The 22,368-nt window shown below is 35.6% G+C and overlaps 1 protein-coding gene across 1 annotated transcript; it reads right to left on the reverse strand.

Moving 5' to 3' along the window:
* Positions 1–458: 458 nt before the first annotated feature.
* LOC126668359 (uncharacterized) lies at positions 459–6,858 on the reverse strand. The gene is made up of 17 exons (XM_050361566.2): positions 6,704–6,858; positions 6,605–6,662; positions 4,993–5,826; positions 4,605–4,913; positions 4,366–4,508; positions 4,084–4,195; positions 3,590–3,640; positions 3,372–3,458; positions 3,177–3,263; positions 2,781–2,996; positions 2,398–2,673; positions 2,210–2,311; positions 1,895–2,121; positions 1,703–1,826; positions 1,006–1,220; positions 704–895; positions 459–615 (listed from the first exon to the last, which is right to left on the reverse strand). The coding sequence occupies exons 1-17, from the start codon at positions 6,856–6,858 to the stop codon at positions 459–461; spliced, it is 3,345 nt and encodes a 1,114-aa protein (XP_050217523.2).
* Between the last annotated feature and the right edge of the window lie 15,510 nt (positions 6,859–22,368).

The following is a 22,368-nucleotide window of genomic DNA, read 5'->3' on the forward strand; positions in this document are numbered from 1 at the left end:
TACTTCCATAATTATATATCATAAATTTAAACAAAAAAATTAATTGACATAATACCATCAGCAACATTCAAAAATCATTATAATAAACAAACTATCTTGTTTTACTAACATACATGAAAGATTAACATTAAAAAATATTCAATATGAAGACAATCCTGAATACTCTTCACTTCATTCAAATCTCTTGTATCACATCCTTAGCATATAATAATCTGTAAAAACAATAATTGCAGGTTCAAATATACTAATTATAATATATGCGTGATCACTGTACTTCATATTATCATATAACTATCATGAAAGTAGTCAGATAAGAAAAATATAATTATCATACACTTATCATATCATAATAAAATCAAATCCTTCCTTAATAGTATTTACCAAAAAAAAAATTGTCAAACATTACTAAAACTGTAAAAACAAATCAACAAATGTACAACAAAAACAAAAATTACAATTCAATCAGATACATAACCACTCTTGTTCTTCCACCTAACATACATGAACAGATTAACTGCATATCTGTTACATATTTGTTTAATACGAAGAGCCTTCGGAATACGCTTCCCTTCAATCAAATATTCGGCAAAAGCAGTAGCATACACACCACAATCTCTGCATGTATTTTAAAACACAATATAAGTATCTAATTAAACTTAATAAATACAAAACAAAACAGAACTTAAAAATCAAAGAATCTTACGAATTTTCTTGAACAGGAAGGTCATCCATAAAAGCTACAGCAAATGGATCAGTTGTTTTCTTGCCAACATAATGAACTGAGTTGAAGTTGATATCAGTACGATCGTAAAATCCAACATAGTTCAAAATTAATGGCAGTAACGTTGAATATGCAGTCATAGCTTCGCGTAAAGGCTCATCATATAGCAGATTCCTAGAAGAATTATACACATAGAAGCATCTTTCATCAAAACTCAGCTTGGCAAGAATAAAATGATCTTTAAATTCGCCATCAATTTTAAGATGAACTGAAAAAGTATGAACTTCAGATCGCCCCATGCTCTCTTATAAAGTCCATCCTCTCCAACTATAAAAGTATATATTGCATCAAACTGAGGCAGATCAGTGACATTTTGATTCTCGAGGTAGAGTCGATATCCATTCTGCACATACTGATCAAACCAATTTCCACAAACACTATAGCTGTTGTTCAGAAAAATACACTTCTTTCGCAGGTACGTAAACAGACAATCAATATGCTGAAACAAAAAAAAACAAACAAATTGAATATAAAGATAATAATAACAATATCATAAAACTTAATAACAGTACATATTCCTTAACATGATATTATCATAAACCTATAAGTAATATTATCATAAAACAGAAGTATAATAATATTAACAATAAAATCATAAAAAATATTTAGTATCATAACCTTATCACCATATTATCAATAAACATAATAATGATTGAATTCACCAAATATATTACATTATCATAACCCAATTATAACATTATCATGATATTATCATAAACTTATCATAAAACAGAAGTATGATAATATTAATAATAAAATCATAAAAATATTTAGTATCAGAACATTATCATCATATTATCAAATAAACATAATAATGTTTGAATTCACCAAATATATTACATTATCATAACCCAATCATAAAATTATCATGTAGTTATCAAATATATGCAAATAATAATAAGTTGAATAAATGTTACTTACACTCGATTCCAAATAACCACCAGGTGTATTCAAAATATGGAAGAAATCTTTTATAGTAATTTCCTCTCCACCAAGCCTAAATCCTGGGCGTAATATCTTTTCTCTTGGATAGTAAATTTCATTGCTGGAAAATACAAAGTTAGTGTTTAAAGCAATTAAACAAATGAAAACATGATAACAAAAAAAACTTACGTTGGATGTTTTCTCCTATACGTGTTAGTTTCAATCCAGTCATTAAACTCAGAAAGCCAAAATTGGTTGCACATATCATGAACACTTTCCATCAACAAAGGACAATGATTTGTAAAAGTCAGCCCCATTGATTTAACTTTCTCTGCCGAGTCTAAATTCCTTATTCGCTCAATCAATGCAAATTCAGCTGGTATATCAACCTGAACTGCTTTCCTTTTAAAAACAAGCTGTTCCAATAAACAGTAATAAATTATAAATAAAATAAATAAAAAGAATGTCATAATTAAATAGTTGTAACAAAATAAAATATATTACTTTTGGTCTACTTTTTGCAACAGGAACTGTGTCGTCATTTTTATCTGCGATTTTAGGTGAAACAGGCTTTACAGCTAAAACAGCCGATTCATTCAACTTTTCCTACATAAATAACAGAACACACAGTAAAAACACAACTTAACAAAAACAAAAATAAACTAACAAAACTAAATTCATTTTATAAATACCTCAGTTGGAATATAAACAGACAACGAAGCAACAATATTTGATACATCTGACTCCGCAGCAGCAAGATCAGCTATCTCATCAGATTCATTTACCTTCTCTAAAGGAATCTTATTAGAAGGAACAACCAAATCAACCTTTTCAGAATTAGCATCAACCGGAGTTAGCAAAAACTCATCGCTACAAACATCAGCAAGCTTATCAACTTCATCTTGCATCAATTGATCTAACATGGTTGGTTTAGAAGTATCAACTTCAGATGCATCCTTATTGACATTCTGTAAAATCACAAAAATATTATTATCATCATATTATCATCATATTATTATATCAAATAAAACAGTCATAATAAACATTATCAGAAATTTATATAACATGATTATACCTTAGTACAAGAATCTTTTAATCCCACTTCAATTCCTCTACCAACTAAATCAAAGCCGGATTGATCACCAACTTCATCAAAATAACAATCTTGTTCCACAAACAATTCAAATCCAGGCTGTTTTCCATAAACCTTACTCACACCTCTACTACACGTAGGAATAGACACAACATCACCAGAAACAGGTGTGACTCCATCATTAACCTCAGAATCAATCTGTACACAGACATAATTTATCAAAAATATTGAACAAATAACAGTATCACCTAAAATATAATAATATTATCATCATATTATCAACACATTATATTATCATACATTTATCATCTAAAATACTCTTGTATTATAATATATTATCATATTATCATCACATTATATGTCCATAGAAAAAATTACCTTCGCACTCTCTAATGCAGAAACGTGCTCTTCATTCAATTTATCATCAACAGCAGGTTTGATCTGATCATTACCCTCAGCATCAATCTATAAAACAGACAATTTATTGCAATGTGAAACAAACAGCAGCATCATAATAATAACAACAACACTAAAACGAATATTAAAAACACAAGATTAAAATAAAAAATTTACAATTCTGCTCTCTAGTACAGCAACGTGCTCAGCGTTGGCTTGATCATCAGCAACAGGTTGCATATGATAATTAACATCAGCATCAATCTGTAAACAGACACATAATAGCAAAAAGATCAAGCTAACAAACATTATCATCATAATATCATGAAAAAACGATACACTTATCATATATTTAACATAAACTAAACTAACAAAAAATAAAAAAATAAATATACCTTTGCAATCTCAAAATCAGAAACATGCTCAGCATTGGATTTAACAATAGTCTGTAATCAGAGACAAAACAATAAAAAAATTAATCAAACAAACATTATTATCATATTATCATGGTATTATCATAATCATATTATCATAAACTTATTAACACTATAAGACATTATCATTATATGATCATGATATTATCATGTTATTATCATGATATTATCATGATAATATAATGCAATCTCAAAATCAGAAACATGCTCAGCATTGGATTTAACAATAGTCTGTAATCAGAAACAAAACAATAAAAATATTAATCAAACAAACATTATTATCATATTATCATGGTATTATCATAATCATATTATCATAAACTTATTAACACTGTAAGACATTATCATTATATGATCATAATATTATCATGTTATTATCAGATATTATCATGTTATTATCATGTTATTATAATGATAATATACTGATAAAATAATGAAAAAAACATAAAATTTACCTTTCCGCTCTCTGAATAATAAACTTTCTGCACATTCTCACTTTCATGTTCGATGTATTCATCAGAAGAAGTATCATTGTTACTCTCATCACCATAATCTTTCTCATTTCTACTAGAATACTCAGCAGAATCATCATTTTCAAACTTGTCCTCAGCAGACTTCTCATTTTACTCTCTTCCTCAGCCATTTTAGTCACATCTTCAGCAGGTTTATCATTTTTAACCTCTTCCTCAGCCAATGTAGTCACATCCTCAGCCAATATAGTCACATCCTCAGCAGACTAAGCATCTTCCCTCTCATCATCGACAGATTTAGTATTTCTAATCTTTTCTTCAGCATAATTGCAACTTTCAGTCTCTTCATCGGAAGAATTGTCTTCTTCATGACCATCAGAAGAGTGAACCTCACTATCAACATTATCAGACTACACATAAAATGAAAAAACTTGTTAAAGTTATATTTAAATGAAAACATAATATTATCATACATTTATCATTTAAAAAAACGCATAAGCACGTACCTTTACAGATTTATCATTGAAAATATCAGCTAATTGATTAGTTTCAAAACTCTCTATGCAATCATAAATCTGTTTTCTGACACCTAACTCCATATCAGAATACTCAATACCACTATCAAAGACCAAATCTTTCAATTCATTAACAAACTTCATGGAAGCAGACTTCGCCACTTCCAAAATATTATCACCCTCAGTATTAACAGCAGCAGCTTCCTCTTCTTTAAAGACAGAATCTTGATCATTCAGTCCAGACACAATATTTTCACTTAATTCATAAACAGTGGCTTTAATGTTTGAACTTGATATAACCTACAATATACAATAAAAAAATCACTAACTAACAGTACACAAAATTAATCAAAATTATAATAAAACAAGATATTTATACCTTTTCATTTGGATCATCAAAAACTTTGAAATCAAAGTTTTGAATCTTTCTCATATCCTTCGGACTCCAACGCATAAACCGAGGATACGCAGCAGCATTATTCAACGAACACAAAAAAGCAGGCACAGTAGTCAGAGTTTCATAGAACCAAAATTGAATGGCATAGGGAAAGCCATACAATCGATAAAATGTAGCTTGTTTTGATGCCTGCAGAAAGGTCCAAAGCTTGTTCTTGGTAGACTGAACAAATAAATCAAAAGAATATTTTCCCCATGGAAAATCATCAAAATCAGGGCAGTCCAGTAGATGAATAAATCGGCTGTCGATCAATGTATTATCAAGGCTACCCAACATAAAACACTGAACAAAATACAGCTTCGCGAACTTTACAGCATCATCATCATTCTCCCACACCGCATCTTTAAATTTCGATTCAATAACAGAACGACTAATCTTAATATCATCATTAAAAAAATTATCAAAAAAAGTTCCACCAGTGGAATAGTCAGAAAACCTAGACTCGTCCCCACCGCACACAAGACCGCTCACCAATCCAAACTCATACAAACTGAAACGCAAGTTTTGCCCACCATAGTAAAACCACAGCTCATCAATATTTGGATGATGGACTTCCCTTAGCAGTATGGAATGTATAAGCCTAAGACTCAATACATCCTTTCCAATATACAAATACAAACCAAACCTACTGCTCTTAAATGTAGACAGCTGATCAGAACTAAGCTTCGATTTAATATTTGTTATCACATCAAAAGAACAAGCCTTGCCAACTTTTCCAACAAACTGGAGATTCAGAGCAATTAAAAGAGCAAAGTTCTGCAATAAACAAATAATACATTCACAGGTCAGTTACATTATCATAGTATAATCATAACAATACAGGTCTATAATGATCACATTATCATACATTTATCATAGTATATAGTACGATATTTATATTATTATACAGTTATCATACAGTTATTATATAAAAAATATTATCATTATAATATATATATATATATATATATATATATATATATTATATATATATATTATCATAGAGGTATCATTTAAAAACTTAACATATAAATACTACAAAATAAATTAAAATTATCAACGATATCATCATATTATCATACTAATGATAATATCATAAGCAGTAGAAACAAAGTATAAATAGAAACTTTATCAAAAATTCCAAATGTATCATATTATATTTACATTATCATAAAATTATAATTAGATTATCATTTTTATAAATCAAAAAACTATACCAGAAAACACATATTATCATAACAGTATCATCAACTTATATAACAAAATGAAAAACTGTACTTAGAGTAAAACATGTATAATCATATCATTATCATACAAAATGATATTAACATAACAAATCTGATTATCAATCAAAAATCAAAAAAACGTATTATTTTTACATTATCATACAATTATCATAAAAATTATGTTATTAAATAAAAAAATAAAAACAAAAAATAGATAGTAATATTACTACAATCGACTAACAAAACAAAATATTATAATATCATCATATTATCAACTAATATAAACAACATTATCATAAAAGTATCACAACTTAAATACAATTTTATACCTGAATAGAATCATTTTTATTCAGATTATCACTTACAAGCCTTCTCATCTTAATGTCTCTTTTAACCACAACAGGTTCTGCTTTCCTTTTACCACATACAGATTTTTAACTGCTCTCCTCTTCATTCTTGATTTTTTCTCAGTCTTACAAACAGGAACTTCATCTGCATGTAACATTTTGATTCTTAAACTTTTTCGAACTGGAGAATTAGCGACATTCTCCACTTCATTATCAACAGTGACAGGCCTTTTCATTTGTCTAATGATTTGACTTACTGTTTTATTCAAATCGGGATCACTCATGATGTCAGATTAACTGAAAATAAAACACAAATCAGTTATAATCAACACAATACAAAGAGAAAATCAACAAATATGAACAAACAATTCAGAAATTTAAATAAAAAATAAAAAAAAATGCCTAAAAAACCTAAAAAACGATTACAGACAAATTAATTGAAAAATGTAAACATTACTCACCAAACGCACTGATAAGATTCAGAAAACACTGATATATCAATGAGAACCAGAAACGAAGAATCAAAATCGATGAAGAAAAGAAGAAAATGGAAGACGAAGAAACGGTAATAAAGCGAGAACAGGAAAGAGAATGAAAGAAAAGAGAGGGAAGAGTGATAACTGCTCACGGAGTAAAAACGTAAATATTTGAAAACTGGGAGTATAAACATAAATGGGTTGGGTCATTAAAATAAAAAAACCGCCCATGTAGGTAAAGATAGATATGTCCATAAAATAGAGAGTAATTTCAGTATCTTTTAATCACTGAGGTATAATCTGTAAATATTTATAAAAAGAGAGTATGTTTCCTAATTTTCTTACCTAAAATGAGAAATAATATGATAAAATACCTCAACACGGAAAAGATATTGAAATTACCTCAAAAATATATTACTTTTGACTTTTTACTCTCCGCATCTTTTTATTTAGGAATTTACTCTTCGTATATAATGATTACCTTTCTCCCAGCTGACTAATTCACTCACAACAACGAGACTTCTTTTTCTCTCTCTTCAAATTTCACTCTCTGAAAGCTCGTCTTCAAGCTCTCGATTTCAAGTTCGCGATTTCAAGTTCGCGATTTCGAGCTCTCGATTTCAAGCTCTCGATTTCAAGCTCTCGATTTCAAGTTCGCGATCTCAAGGTAATTTTCAAAAAATAAATAAGCTGTTATCATTATAATATACGTATTAAGATTATTATGATAATGTATTGATACTTTGGTGATAACTGGCTGAGAATTAAAGTTAGATGTTATCATGGAAGTATATGTAATAAAACTTGTATCTAAATGTATTTATGATAATATGATGATAATTTACTCATACCTTGATGATAACTGCCTGAGAATTAAAGTTAGATGTTATCATGTAATTATATGTAATAATACTTCTATCTGAATGTATTTGTGATAACATGATGATAATGTGCTCAAAAGCTCCTATCTGAATGTATTTTTCATAATATGATGATAATGTGCTGATACCTTGATGATAACTGTTGTATAATTACACTGAGCTGTTATCATGGAAGTATATGTGAAAACATGATGTTCGAATAGATATTGTTTGTGTTCGAAAGTTCCGCAATGGGCGAAAGCCTGACGGAGCAATGCCGCGTATGTGTGTACAAATATTCCTTGAATGTTCTCAAAGCTTCTATCTGAATTTATCTATGATAACACGATTATAATGTGGTGATAACTGCATGAGAATTAGAGTGAGATATGATGACAATATGATAATATTATGATAAAATTGATAACATTGGTGATAACTGCTGATTCTAAATGATGATAATGTGCTCAAAAGCTCCTATCTGAATGTATTTTTCATAATATGATGATAATGTGCTGATACCTTGATGATAACTGCTGTATAATTACACTGAGCTGTTATCATGGAAGTATATGTGAAAACATGATGATAATGTTCTCAAAGCTTCTATCTGAATTTATCTATGATAACACGATTATAATGTGGTGATAACTGCATGAGAATTAGAGTGAGATATGATGACAATATGATAATATTATGATAAAATTGATAACATTGGTGATAACTGCTGATTCTAAATGTTTTATTAGTATGATGATTTAGTAGTATGATGGTAATATGATGATAATGTGCTAATACATTGGTGATAACTGCTACAATTAGCTGTTATCATGGAAGTATATGTAATATAACTTGTATCTTAAGTTATTTGTGATGATATAATAATCTGATGATACCTTGGTGATAACTGCTTTAGACTCAGCTTATCATATTCGTATCATATATTTATCATAAAAGAATATGTGTTAAAATATTATGATGATAATATGATGATAATCTGCTGGTAGAATACATTGGTGATAACTGCTTTAGCTTGATGATAAAAGAGTATGATTATCATATTCTTATCATACATTGGTGATAACTGCTACAATGAGCTGTTATCATGGAAGTATATGTAATATAACTTGTATCTTAAGTTATTTGTGATGATATAATAATCTAATGATACCTTGGTGATAACTGCTTTAGACTCAGCTTATCATATATTTATCATAAAGAATATGTGTTAAAATATTATGATGATAATATGATGATAATCTGCTGATAGAATACATTGGTGATAACTTCTTTAGCTTGATGATAAAAGAGTATGATTATCATATTCTTATCATACATTGGTAATAACTGCTACAATGAGCTGTTATCATGGAAGTATATGTAATATAACTTGTATCTTAAGTTATTTGTGATGATATAATAATCTAATGATACCTTGGTGATAACTGCTTTAGACTCAGCTTATCATATTCTTATCATATATTTATCATAAAGAATATGTGTTAAAATATTATGATGATAATATGATGATAATCTGCTGATAGAATACCTTGGTGATAACTGTTTTAGCTTGATGATAAAAAAGTATGATTATCATATTCTTATCATATATTTATCATAAGCTAATCATATTTTTTATAACATGCAGAAAATGGAAAATATTCAAGTCTTAATGCAACATAATGGACAATAGAATGAGGAAGGAAGGTTTATTGACTTCCAAATAACAGGACTTTTATTGGAAATGGACTGCACATTCAAAGATTTTTATGAAATAGTATATCAACGTTTGCTTCTACGAGATAGTGCAGTACAGTTAGATATAAAATTTCTGATACGTGACAATTATCCTCCAATGAAAATTGAAGACGAAGGAAGTCTCAGATTCTATTTAGAGTTAAAGAAGAATGAAAATAATTTCACAAAATATCCAATTTGTGTTGTTATTAATAAAATAGAATCTAGGCAGTTAATGGAGTCATCATCATCATCAGCTGCAAACAAAGAAAACAGTTCAAGTTTTGTTTATGAAGACAATACATCACTGCTCTATGATCAGTCATATGGATCAAAAGAAATATCTAACACAAATATGAATATGATTGAATATGCAAACCTCCTATGCGACCTTCAAGAAAATCTTCCTGAACATGATTTTGAAGAAGATATTGCTCCAAACATACAAGTAAATCAGAAAATAGAAGAAGGATGGATATTCATAGACAAAGAGACACTAATAACAGATATGAGTCTGTATGGATTAGCAGACCATTTTCAATACAATGTAATATTATATTATATCCTTTTATTTTAATCTTTTTTTTAAATACAATAATCTGTTTATCTTTTCTATTATCATATCACTAATTATCATACACATATCATAAATGATACAGGTTGTAAAATCCTGCACAAGACAGTACCGGTTAAAATGCATCGATGATTATTGTGAATGGAAATTTTATGCATCAAGAATTGGACATACCAAAATGTTTCAGGTGCGAACATTCAGTAATAGTCATACATGTTCATTGGAGGTTAGAATGGGGAAAAACAAATATGTCAGCTCAAGAACAATAGCAAAAATCATAAAACCAAATTTGTTGGATGTCAAGACAATTTATACACCTAATGACATAATCAGAGATATGAGAAATGATTATCGCATTAAGTTGGATTACTGGAAGGCATGGAAATGTAGAGAAATAGCAATGGAGCTTCTAAGAGGAAAACCAGAAAATTCATTTGCTCAACTACCAAGATACTTTTACATGATACAACAAACAAATCCAGGTTCAATTGTAATGTTGAAAAAAGATGAGAATAATTCATTTCTCTATGCTTTCATGTCACTGAAGGCATCAATAAGTGGATGGAATCACTGTATTCCTATTATGATTGTGGATGGAACCTTTTTGAAAGGACCATATGGAGGTACTCTTTTTTCAGCTTCAACGCATGACGCAGCTGGTAAGCAAATAATACTTATAATCAAATTATTCATGACTTTATCATTACATTATCATAATTGTTTCATCCTATAATCTTCTGATGATAATAGAGTTAGATAGGATTATCATAATATTATCACAGTATATTTACATTATCACACAATTATCATCTGCTTATCATAGCATTATCATTATCATAATATTATCATATCATTATTGATGGAGTCTGCCTTCTGAACCGGTGAGTAAGACCTGCAAAACAAGGTAGAAGCTAACCGGGCGGTGGTTGTCCGATTAACTCTCCGATGCTAAAGTCAGTTTAGAGCGTTGAGCAGCGTTTTGTGTATATGAATGTAATTGTGATTCTAGGCATACCTCGTGCTCCTTTTATAGTAGTCGAATATACCTAGTAGAGTCGTATTAGGCAGGTGAATCCTACTTTGTAGGGATTCGGCGATATCGTAGGGATTCTCCTGATTAGTCGTGATCTACCTTAATCTGATAAGAGTCCTATTTAGGAACGTCTTCCAAAATATTCTTATCTTCCTAAAGTAGAGCTTATCCTTCCATATATAGCGTTTGTGTCCGAATAGGACAATACTTCCATTCTTAGTCGATTAGCCGAATCCCGGACCTGACGCGCTTTGGGCGGATCATGTGGGATTCGGTCTTTATTAGCATATCACCGAATCTTAAGGGATTTGGCGTATCCTTCATATCTTCGGATCTTTAGGGGAAGTCCGGTATCACCTGAGAGTGGATCTCCTGTGACTCGGCTCCATTATTTTTACTATGGGATTCGGTATCCATCATTAGCCCCCCCGCAAGTGAGCTGAAGTAGTTTGGCATTTATGCCTTAGTGGATTTTAGCTCTTTTGGAGCTGAGTCCCCTTATACGGGCGAGTCGCTTTGTATTCCGGGCGAGTCGTTTCATATGTCTGTGGGCGACGTTTCTTCTTTAGTAAGATTCCGCGTTTGCCACGCGTCGTCTATCAGTAGAGGGTTGTGACTGGATGAAGGACAAGTGTCTTCGTGCGCTATTAGTTGGTCCTTATTTGTAATTATGGGATCTCGTCTTTTCAGTTTCTTCGGTTTAGGCTATATAATTGCTCATTTTCCTTCTTCTTCCATCTTTGCTCTTTCTGCAACTGCTAAAACAAATTTCTTCAAGCTTTCTGTGGGTTTCCTTCTTCTGCTTTCAAGATTCCTCGTTTTCAAGTTGCTCCTTATCTTTCTTTCGATCCTGCGTACTTGCTTGCGAGGTATTTTACCTTTTCGCTAATTTGATTTCTTGGTAGTTCTTTGCAGTTTTGATTTTGTTCTTCTTGTTCTTCTTGTTCTTCGTCTTTTTCTCTCTTTTGATCTTTTATAATTTTAATTTCACTATCATTCCGTGTTTTCCCCCCATTTTAAAATTTTTAAAATGTCAGAAGTAACCGAGGGGGCGAAGGGTGCTCGTGACGAGCTAGAATATACCCGGAGCTCCTTGTCAAGAGAACAGATACTTGGCTATGCCGAGGAATTTAGTTTTCCTGGGTCATATGTTATTCTAAGGCCTGGAAAACTGTATCGGGCGAATTATAGCACTGATTCGTCTTCCAAGATAGTAATTTTTCATGAGAAGCTTTTAGCGGGTCCTAGGTTTCCCTTAGAATCTTTAATCGTAGAGGTCTGTCATAATTTAGGTATTCCTTTGGGTCAACTTCATCCGAACGCCATTCGCCTTCTTTGTTCATTTATGGAATCGTGTAGGGTTCGGATGCAGGAGCCTTCGCTTGCTCTTTTTAATTATTTTTATGTTTTCTCCCGCCGAAAGGGAGAGGAATTTATTTTTGCTGGTGGTCGACCGAATCGGTCTCTTTTTAGTCTTCCGTCTTCTTTGAAAGGTTGGACCCCTAAGTTTTTCTTGGTTCAACATTCCTCTTTTTCTTCTTTTCCGCGGAGTTTTACTTCTAATAAGGTTTCGCTTTCTGATGTACCTGATCTGACTGATGGGGAAAGGGACTTCGCCGTGTCCTTGTTGTCTGATTGTCGCTTTGATAAGCCCAAGTACAGCGTTCTTTTAGAACGATATTTAAGTCGCCGTGAAATACTTTTGGCGGGTCTTCCCTTAGAAGGTATTTTTCTAACTTTTGCTGTTATGTTTTTGTTTTGTAGGATGTCGACTTCTCTTGAACATTTGCTTGATAATTTTCATGTCGATATGACTGTAGATATGGGCGAGGTCACTAGCGGCGTTCCTAATCCTTCTACGATTGCCGTGCCGAATCCGTCGCCTGATTCGGTGGGTCTTGATCCTGCTTCTGGCGATCAGGTTCCTGCTGCGACTCCTGAGTCGCCTCTGCATCCTTCGAAGGATTCAGTTCCTTCTCTGAAGGAGTTGCCTACCGCCGGCAAGAAACTTCCTGCTGAGGACCAAGCTGGAGCTTCTTCCAAGCGTCCCAAGAAGAAGAAATCTTCTGGGGTGTCTGTCGATGAGGCACCTCGGTTTGCATCTTGGACGGACGCACAAAATCCGCCTCGACTTTCAAACGTCGCTATTTTTCATGCTTGCATGGAGAATATTATGATAAAAGAGGATATCGAGTCCATTGATCGCGAACATGGCGATAGTTTGGCTGAGTTCGCCTGTCTTGGCGGTTTTTCGTTATGTTTTTCTTCTTTTATTTTATATTATGATTTGCTTCTATATTTTTCTTATTTGTTGCTTTATTTCGCAGGTGGTCCAGTCCATCGCTGTTTTGGAGCGCCGCCGAAGGGATGCAGTGGATCAACTGAAGAAGCTTCAGAAGGATTCTGAATCCTGGCTCTCCGAAAAACAAAAGATGGAGGAGGAAGCTGGCGAGGCGACTGGTCTGATCCAACAGCTGAGGTCCTCCGTATCTGCCAAGACTCGAGAGATTTCCGCCTTAGAGGCTCGGGTTCGAACTTTATCCGATGAAGTCGAGTCTCTAAAGTCTTCTTCAGATGCTCTCTCTAAGGAAAGGGATGATCTGAAGAAAGAAGAGGGGCGTCTCCGCCGGCGCTTGGGTGACTCTGGGAGCTTTTATTCCCAAGTCATGACTCAATACCGGTTGGCGATCGGGGCAAAGCTGCGGGAGCAGAATCCTGGCGTCGATCTTTCTGGAGTCAATCAGTTGGATCCTGCTTCTTTGGCGAAGGAGGTGAAGGCGAAGCTTGATAAGCAGAAGCAAGATGCTTTGAAGAAAGCTTAATTTTTATTTTCTTCTTTTTGTATTTTTTGCTTTTTGTATTTTTGCTTTTTGTATTTTTGCTTTTGTATTGGATCGTAGGCGGATCCTTTGTAATTTTCCTTTGTGAATATAATGATCTTTTGACCATTGCTTTTCTTTAGTTGTAGAGTTAATCGAAACTCGTTTGTTATTTTGAGAAGTTAATCTAAACTTCTGCTGGTGTGATTTATTTGTAGGTCTGAATGGATCCTTTTATTTATTTGACTCAGACGAGTCTAAATTGTTTTTAACTAAGATTCGAACGATTCTTGTTAAATTGTATATATTAGGTCTCGAGCGAGCCTATAAAATTTACATCTTATCGCCAAATCGCCCTTTTATTTCAAAAATGGAAATAAGTACATGCCATGAATTAATCTATTGATAATACTTTCTCAGGTGCTCTACATTCCAATATCTGGGTATCATGGACCCAGTTATTGTCTTTAGTTTATATGCGCCCTTGCCAGTAGCTTCTTCTACAATGTAGGGGCCTTCCCAATTAGCTTGCATTTTCTTTACTCCTGCGTTTCCTCTGCCAACTTCCGCGTTTCGTAAGACCAGATCGCCTTTTTGAAATTCTCTTGAATTCATTCTCTTGTTATGGTATCTTGCAGCTTGCTTCTTGTATGTGGCGGCTCGGACCGCCGCTTCATCCCTCCTTTCCTCTAGTAGGTCTAGACACAGCCTTGTTCTAGCCTCGTTAGTTTCTTCTTCTAGATAGTTCACCCTGATACTGGGTATGCCAATTTCTACCGGAATCACCGCTTCAGTACTGTAGGCGAGTCTGAAGGGTGTTTCGCCAGTTCCTTTTCTAGGAGTTGTTCTGTATGCCCACAGAACGCTGTATAATTCTTCTGCCCAGTTCTCCTTATACTGAGAAAGCCTCTTTTTTATTCCTTGTGCTATGGTTCGGTTGGTGACTTCCGTCATTCCGTTTGTTTGAGGGTGCGCCACCGAAGTAAATTTCAAATTGATCATCAGTCCTTTGCAAAATGCCTTGAACCGCTTGTAATTGAATTGTTTTCTGTTGTCTGCTATTACAGTGTGGGGTATGCCAAATCGGCATATTACTTCGTTCTTGAAGAATTCCTCTACTCTGGCTGCAGTGATGGTTGCGACTGGCGCTACCTCTACCCATTTTGTGAAGTGCTCTATTGCGACGATTAGGAATTTCAATTGATGTTTTCCCGTTTCAAACCGTCCAACTATATCAATCCCCCATGTGGCGAACGGCCAAGGGCTCTCCATTGATCCTTGAGGTACTTCTGGTACACGACTGATATTGTCGTGTCTTTGGCATTTATCACATTTCTTGACTAATGTTTTCGCATCTTCTTTGATGGTCGGCTAGTAGTATCCTTGGAGTATTGTTTTTCTTGCTATGGTGACTGCTCCTTCGTGTGCTCCGCATATTTCTTCGTGGATTTCTTTTAAGATGGATTCTCCTGTCTGGGGCGAGATGCACCTAGACCATGGATGAGTCAAGGAGGTTCGGTAAAGAACTCCGTTGTGAAATGAGTAGTTGGTAGATTTTCTGATGGTGCGGATGGCTTCGATTTTGTCTGTTGGTAATTCGCCGTGGTCTAGATATTTGATCAATGGGGTCATCCAGGAGTCGGCCTCTTCGATTGCCATGACTTCTGCTTTTCTGGTGCTTGGTGATTCGAGAATTTCTTTTAACTGCATTTTAGTGAATAGATCTCCGAGTTCTGATGCTGATTTGGCGATGGCGATGGCGTCGGCTTCGGTGTTTTCCTCTCTTGGGATTTGAATGATTTCCCATTGTCCTCCTTGTGCTTCCAGCTGTTGGAGCTGTGTCATGACTTGTCCCAGATATTCGATAATCCCTGTTTATTTGGCTTGATACTCTCCCTTGACCTGATTTACCACCAGCTGGGAGTCGCTATAGATCCTTAGGATTTCCGTTCTTATTTCTAATGCGAGGCCGAGTGTAATATCCCGTAAAATTTTGAATTTATTTTGTTAATTTCCGACGTGGTTCCGGATGTGTTTTGAGGGGTATTTGTAGTTTCGTAGATTATTGTGGTTCGATTCATCTTTGGTTCGGTTTTAAAAAAAAAAATATTCCTTCTTTGGGTTGTGGTTCAACCGAAGTGGTTGAACCACTTTCGTTTGACTCAGGTCTCAATTGAGACCTGAGAAAAACGTTGATTCTCGTTCGAGAATCCAAGGATTCTCGAACGAGAATCCATCTGCAGGCCTGGTCTCGTTCGAGACCAGGCCATTCTCGTGAACCCTCCCATCAGGCCCACTTCCAACCTGTTTTCGACCTACTTCCTCTCGTTATATCAGCTCGACTTCTAAACAGAAAATCTTCACCACTCATCACTGAAACCCTAGCCGTTTTCCTCTTGTTATTTCGCTGTATATCGAAGCTGTTATCATCTTCCAAAGATCGCTGTTCGGTAAGTTTTCTGGTTCTTTTGATTTCCAGATTTTGCTCTTGAACGACTTTCAGTTAATTGAGTCGTTCTCATTCGTTTCTAGGTCGAAATCAAAACCGTTTGATCTCAGACGTTCTAGACTCAATTCCCTACGTTTCTCTATCTCGGTTTTGCTAAACGGTACGTAATCGATCTCGTTTCAATCGCCGTACGGTTTCCGTTTTAAAGCTTTATATTTTCTGTTTTAGTTTTCTGGTTTCTGCCGAACCATTTTGCTTTCCTTTGGCCATGGATTTGATTGTTGGCTTATATATCTCTTGAGTTATTTGTTAGTTTATGATTTCGTGGAGTTATCAATCCATTTTCCATTTTCGTATTGAGAGTTTGGGGTCGGCAGTAAACGTTTGTTTTGTTCTTCGTGTTTGATGATTATGGGTGTGTAGCAATTGTGTTATGTTGATTTGGATTGATTTATGGCTATTAGGTTGCTTTGGTTTTGATAAGATTGATGAATGAACTTAGTTTCAGAAACATAAAAATGGTGAATTGGTTGTTTAAGGTTGGCGGGTTTCTTTTGTTTTGAAAGGAGGAAGATGGTGAAAAGACTCCTTTGATCACTCAATTGTTTTGCCTAAATCAAATAAATTCCTTAAGTTAAACTTTACCTATTGATTTGATAATACCTTGGATTTCGTTATAATTTATAAGTGATACTTGTAAACGATATTTTTATAATCTAAATTAACATAATTACTCGGGTAATTTTGTTATGTTTCGAGTTGGTAAAAAAATTGGCTAAATTACAATTTAGCCCTTAAACTTAATTTATAACTTGTTTAAGTGGATTTTGATTAATAGCTTAGTATTTGGTTTTGATTATAAACAAAAGGGATTAAATTGATTTTAAATATCTTTTTGGCAAAAGTACAGTTTAGTGCCTGATTGGCTAAAGTACAATTTAGTCCCTAAAACTTTTATTCACTTAAAATGACTAAGTTTTGATTTGTAACTTGGGTTACTTAGAATTGAAGTTATTGAGTTCCGCTTTTTAAATGGATTTTATTTTGTTAAATTGTTTTATGTATATAAACTCGGGTTTATATTTGATAAACGTTTTGAGTCGGATTAGACTTGGGTCATCCGACAAGTGAAGTTAGCTTGGCAGTTAGTGATAACTCGGCTAACCCACTATTTGGAAATTATTTATTATTTAAAGTTATTAAATAATATTTATATATTGGATTTTAAGCGGGAACTCAATAGACTTATATTAATTGGGCTTATTTACCTTTTGGATATATTTGTGTTACTTTGGATTGTTTATTTACTACGTGTTAATTGTGCTAGTCTTATGTGGTGTCTAGTACTCTCTAGAGTTAGGGTCTGTTTTTAATAATTATTTTATTTTGTCTAGACTCGTCTACTGTTCGTGCTTCAGAGGCGAACCAGAGTTAGTTGCTTGCCGGTATTTCACGCGGATTAGCAAGCAGTGAGTTTATATTTACTATTTACCGCTTTATTAAGTAAATTGTTATTTTAATATTAAATATATATACTGTACGTATATTTCGAACTGTTTTTATATTATGGCTCTTAGTTGGAACATGCTACCTAATGGGCATCATTAGGACTGCGTGCGCACCGGTATTGATCTGGGTAAGGTATATATGGAAATGTGGTAACTCGGTGTGAGCATAGCTCTCGGGACCAGGTAGAGTAACTCGGTGTAGCTCAGCTCTCGGGACTCTGGTATAAGTGTGGTCAGTGGTAACTCGGTGTAGCTCAGCTCTCGGGACCAGACCTATTGGATTATGATTATTATTTAGAATTGTGGATTAGGGTTCCAACTATTATCTGTAATATCGTTATTAAATGTTTTAAACGTTTTAAAGGTTTTCCACTTAATAAATGTAAATAGTGGTATGAACTTATCTCAGTATATCTGACCCCGTTGTTTTCCCAATTTTTCCCAGGGTTATGATCTGAGAGAGTCTGGTGATCTCCGCATTTACTTTTCCTCGGAGGTTCCATTTATTTTGATAAACTGTCAAACTATTTTATTCTTAGACCGCAGTAGTTGACTAGACGTCTTTATTATTGTTACAGTTGTTTGTCGGATTGGTCTGACTGGTTATATTGCTCTGGCATGTTATGTATTTATTTCGGATTATTTACGTTATGACTATTTTAGACTCAGAATTGAATAAGCATGTTATATTAATTGTTGTATATTATATCTGCTAGATTTAGGCTGAAGTCTCGGTTGCCCCCGAGCATTGGTTTTCTGCAGGTTTGTGTGTTTATGTGTTAAATGAAAGGCTAGCTACGGGTTTCGGTACTACATTACCCATACCCTAGCGCCGGTCGCGATTCATGAAAATGGGTCGTGACAAACTTGGTATCAGAGCTTTGGTTTCAAACCAAGGCCATTGCTTGCTATGTGTTTACTCTGTTAAGTATGGTTGTATCTTAGGAACTACTGCGGATATAGGATTCTGTCATGTCTTTAAAAACGTCATCTTTTGATTTTAAAAACATTCTGCCTACACCAATAGGATTGCGTCGAGTCAGTCATTGTATGTTGATTTGATGCCGTTAAATGTTAATTTTATTTCACTTGGGTGAATAGTTTTTCCTGTTGATTTCTTGGGGAATCCTATATGTTGCTTGTTTTGTTCATACTTGGGTATGAAATATCTGTGTATTTAAATTGTTCTTGTTCAATCCTTAGGATATGAACAACGCTATTCGTACTCGTGCTCGTGCTGCGGCAGAGCAAGAAGTTGTGGCTGATGATGCGATTTCCATGGAAGTCGATCAGAACGTACCACCAGTTCAGGCTAATGCTGGACGTGGTCGAGGTGGAGGTGCTGGCAGAGGTAGAGGTGCTGGTAGAGGCAGAGGAGCTGGTGCTGGTAGAGGTGGAGCTAGAGGACGCGGTGCAGCAGGTGTTCAGGCACCGAATGTGCAGCAGGCACCAGAGGTGCAACAAGCACCAAATATGCAAGCGTTCGACTTCACTACCTTCTTGGCTGGCGTCGTCGAGATGCAGAACAATCAGGCTCTACTGCAGAATCAGTGTAATATACTGGGTCAGTTAGCGCAGCAACAGCAACCTCAGGTTGGTGCTGTAGCTGGTATTGGTGGACTTGCTGGTGTTTGTCATATTCCAACAGACAGAGAGTTGGTGATGACCTACTTGAAGTTGAATCCGACTTCTTTTGATAGTACTGGGGATGCTCTTGACTTTTTGGAGGAATTTGAGTACAACAGTCAGAGGATTCAAGCTTCTGATCGTCAATCAGTGATGCTTGTGGAGATGTCGCTGAAGGGTCCAGCTAAGGACTGGTATCGCGATAACATCAGACCAGTTATGGATACCTTGTCTTGGGCTGATTTTGTGATCAGGTTCAGAGGTTACTATCTACCCTTCTCTGTTACTGAGAGTTTCAGAGAAAAGCTGCTAAATTTGAAGAAGGGGGATAGATTAGTGACAGACTACACTACTGAGTTTGTACGTTTGGGGCGGTTTGCTACAGATCTACAGGGTGATCAAGAGCGAGTGAACGACCGTTATGTTAGGGGTTTAGGCTCGGAGTTTCTCCCTTTGCTGATAGGGACAAACATGGAGTTTGCCCGGTTAGTGGATAGTGCGCGACGGATGGAGAATTCGATGGTTCAGTTTGGAACGATCTCTGACCCTTTCCAGAATCAAAATGGAAAGAGTGATCTTCCTAGTGGGGGGCAACAGGCCCCAGTGCAGCATAGTAGTGGGAATTTCTACAGTGGCTCTTCTCAGGCCAACAGGGGGAGTCGACGGACTCACAACAAAGGGAGGCATAGTGCTAGGAGTACTCCGTACAGCTCTAGCAGCGGTGGGAGTAACCGTGGTTCAGGACGCGGGTACAGTGGTGGATCGAACATTCCGTTCTGCCAGAATTGCAGACGTAGGCATTATGGTCAGTGCCAGTTAGCTCCTGGAGGTTGTTTCACTTGTGGCCAGCCGGGTCATTTTTCTAGGGAGTGTCCGACATCTGGGCAGCAGATGTCTAACTCCAGTGTGGCGCAGTCATCTTATCAGCAGCAGAGACCTGCGTTTACACAGTCTGTAGGGTACTCTCAACCTGCAGCATCTTTTGGTGGCCAGCGGGGCCGTGGTTCTGGTGGCAGAGGTTTTGGTGGCCGTGGTAACGGCGGTAGAGGTTCCAACGGTTATGGTACCGGACAGAGTTCGCAGCAGCAGCCGCAGGGTCAGGCCAGAGTGTTCGCACTTACTCCTCAGGATGCGCGTGCATCAAATGCGGTGGTGCAAGGTACCATTCCGATTTCTTTTATAGATGCTTTAGTGTTATTTGATGCGGGTGCAACCCATTCGTTTGTATCTACATGTTTTGCTGGAAAATTGGGTATGGCACCATCTGTTTTGAGTGAACCTCTAGCTGTGTCTACACCTATGTCTGAAGGTGTAGTAGTGGACGTTGTTTATCCTTCGTGTCCAGTGGTTATTCAGGGTAGAGAATTATGTGCTGATTTGATTGTACTTGACGTTCTTTCTTTTGATGTTATCTTGGGGATGTACTGGTTGTCACGCCATTATGCTTCTATTGACTGTCGAGGGAAGTCAGTCGAGTTCAGGATTCCAGGTGATCTACCTTTTTCCTTTCAGGGAGAAAAGGCAGAGACACCTAAGAATCTGATTTCCGCCATCAAGGCGAAGCGGATGTTAGGCAAGGGTTGCCAGGGTTTTCTTGTTGTGGTTCGTGATTTGGAGACTAGTAGTGGTGATATGCATAGTGTTCCGATAGTGAATGAGTTCACTGATGTGTTTCCAGAGGAATTGCCTGGATTACCACCTGATCTTGATATTGAGTTTTGCATTGATGTGGTTTCTGGTACAGCTCCGATTTCGATACCGCCGTATCGGATGGCTCCTGCAGAGCTGAAGGAGTTGAAGGACCAGTTACAAGAGTTGTTGGATAGCGGGTTCATCAGACCGAGTACTTCTCCGTGGGGTGCTCCAGTTCTGTTTGTAAAGAAGAAAGACAGTTCCTTTCGGCTGTGTATCGACTACAGACAGTTGAATAAGGCTACTGTCAAGAACAGATATCCTCTTCCTCGCATCGATGATCTGTTTGACCAGTTGCAGGGTGCGAAGTGTTTTTCCAAGATTGATTTGAGGTCTGGGTATCATCAGCTACGGATCCGTGATGCAGATGTGCCTAAGACTGCTTTTCGGACTCGTTATGGACATTTTGAGTTTCTGGTTATGTCCTTTGGTCTGACGAACGCACCAGCAGCGTTTATGGATATGATGAACAGAGTGTTCAAGCCGTTTTTGGATCAATTTGTTATCTTCTTCATTGATGACATTTTGATCTATTCTCGGAGTGAGGAGGAGCATGCTTACCATTTGAGGACTATACTACAGACGTTGCGTGAGCATCAGTTGTATGCTAAGTTCTCAAAATGTGAGTTCTGGTTGGATCAGGTTACCTTTCTAGGACACGTGGTGTCGAAAGATGGGATCAAGGTTGATCCGAAGAAGATTGAGGCGGTCATGGATTGGCAAAGGCCAAGGTCAGTTACCGAGATTAGAAGTTTTCTGGGTTTAGCTGGCTACTATCGTCGGTTCGTGCAAGATTTCTCCAGAATATCTGCACCTTTGACTAAACTGACACAGAAGGGTGTCAAGTTTGAGTGGACTGACAAGTGCGAGGCGAGCTTTGAGAAGCTCAAAGAGATTTTGACTACAGCTCCGGTTTTGGCATTGCCTTCTGGCATTGATGGGTTCACAGTGTATTGTGATGCGTCTCGGATT

Source organism: Mercurialis annua, linkage group LG1-X (genome assembly GCF_937616625.2).
Source record: "Mercurialis annua linkage group LG1-X, ddMerAnnu1.2, whole genome shotgun sequence".
Lineage (NCBI taxonomy): Eukaryota > Viridiplantae > Streptophyta > Magnoliopsida > Malpighiales > Euphorbiaceae > Mercurialis > Mercurialis annua.

Coding starts and splice junctions, on each gene's coding strand:
- LOC126668359 (XM_050361566.2), bottom strand. CDS start 6,858: ATGAAAAGGCCTGTCACTGTTGATAATGAAGTGGAGAATGTCGCTAAT. Junction 4,196..4,365: donor GATGAGAGGGAAGATGCTTA/GTCTGCTGAGGA, acceptor TGAGTATTCTAG/TAGAAATGAGAAAGATTATG. Junction 3,459..3,589: donor CTGATTTTGAGATTGCAAAG/GTATATTTATTT, acceptor GTCTGTTTACAG/ATTGATGCTGATGTTAATTA.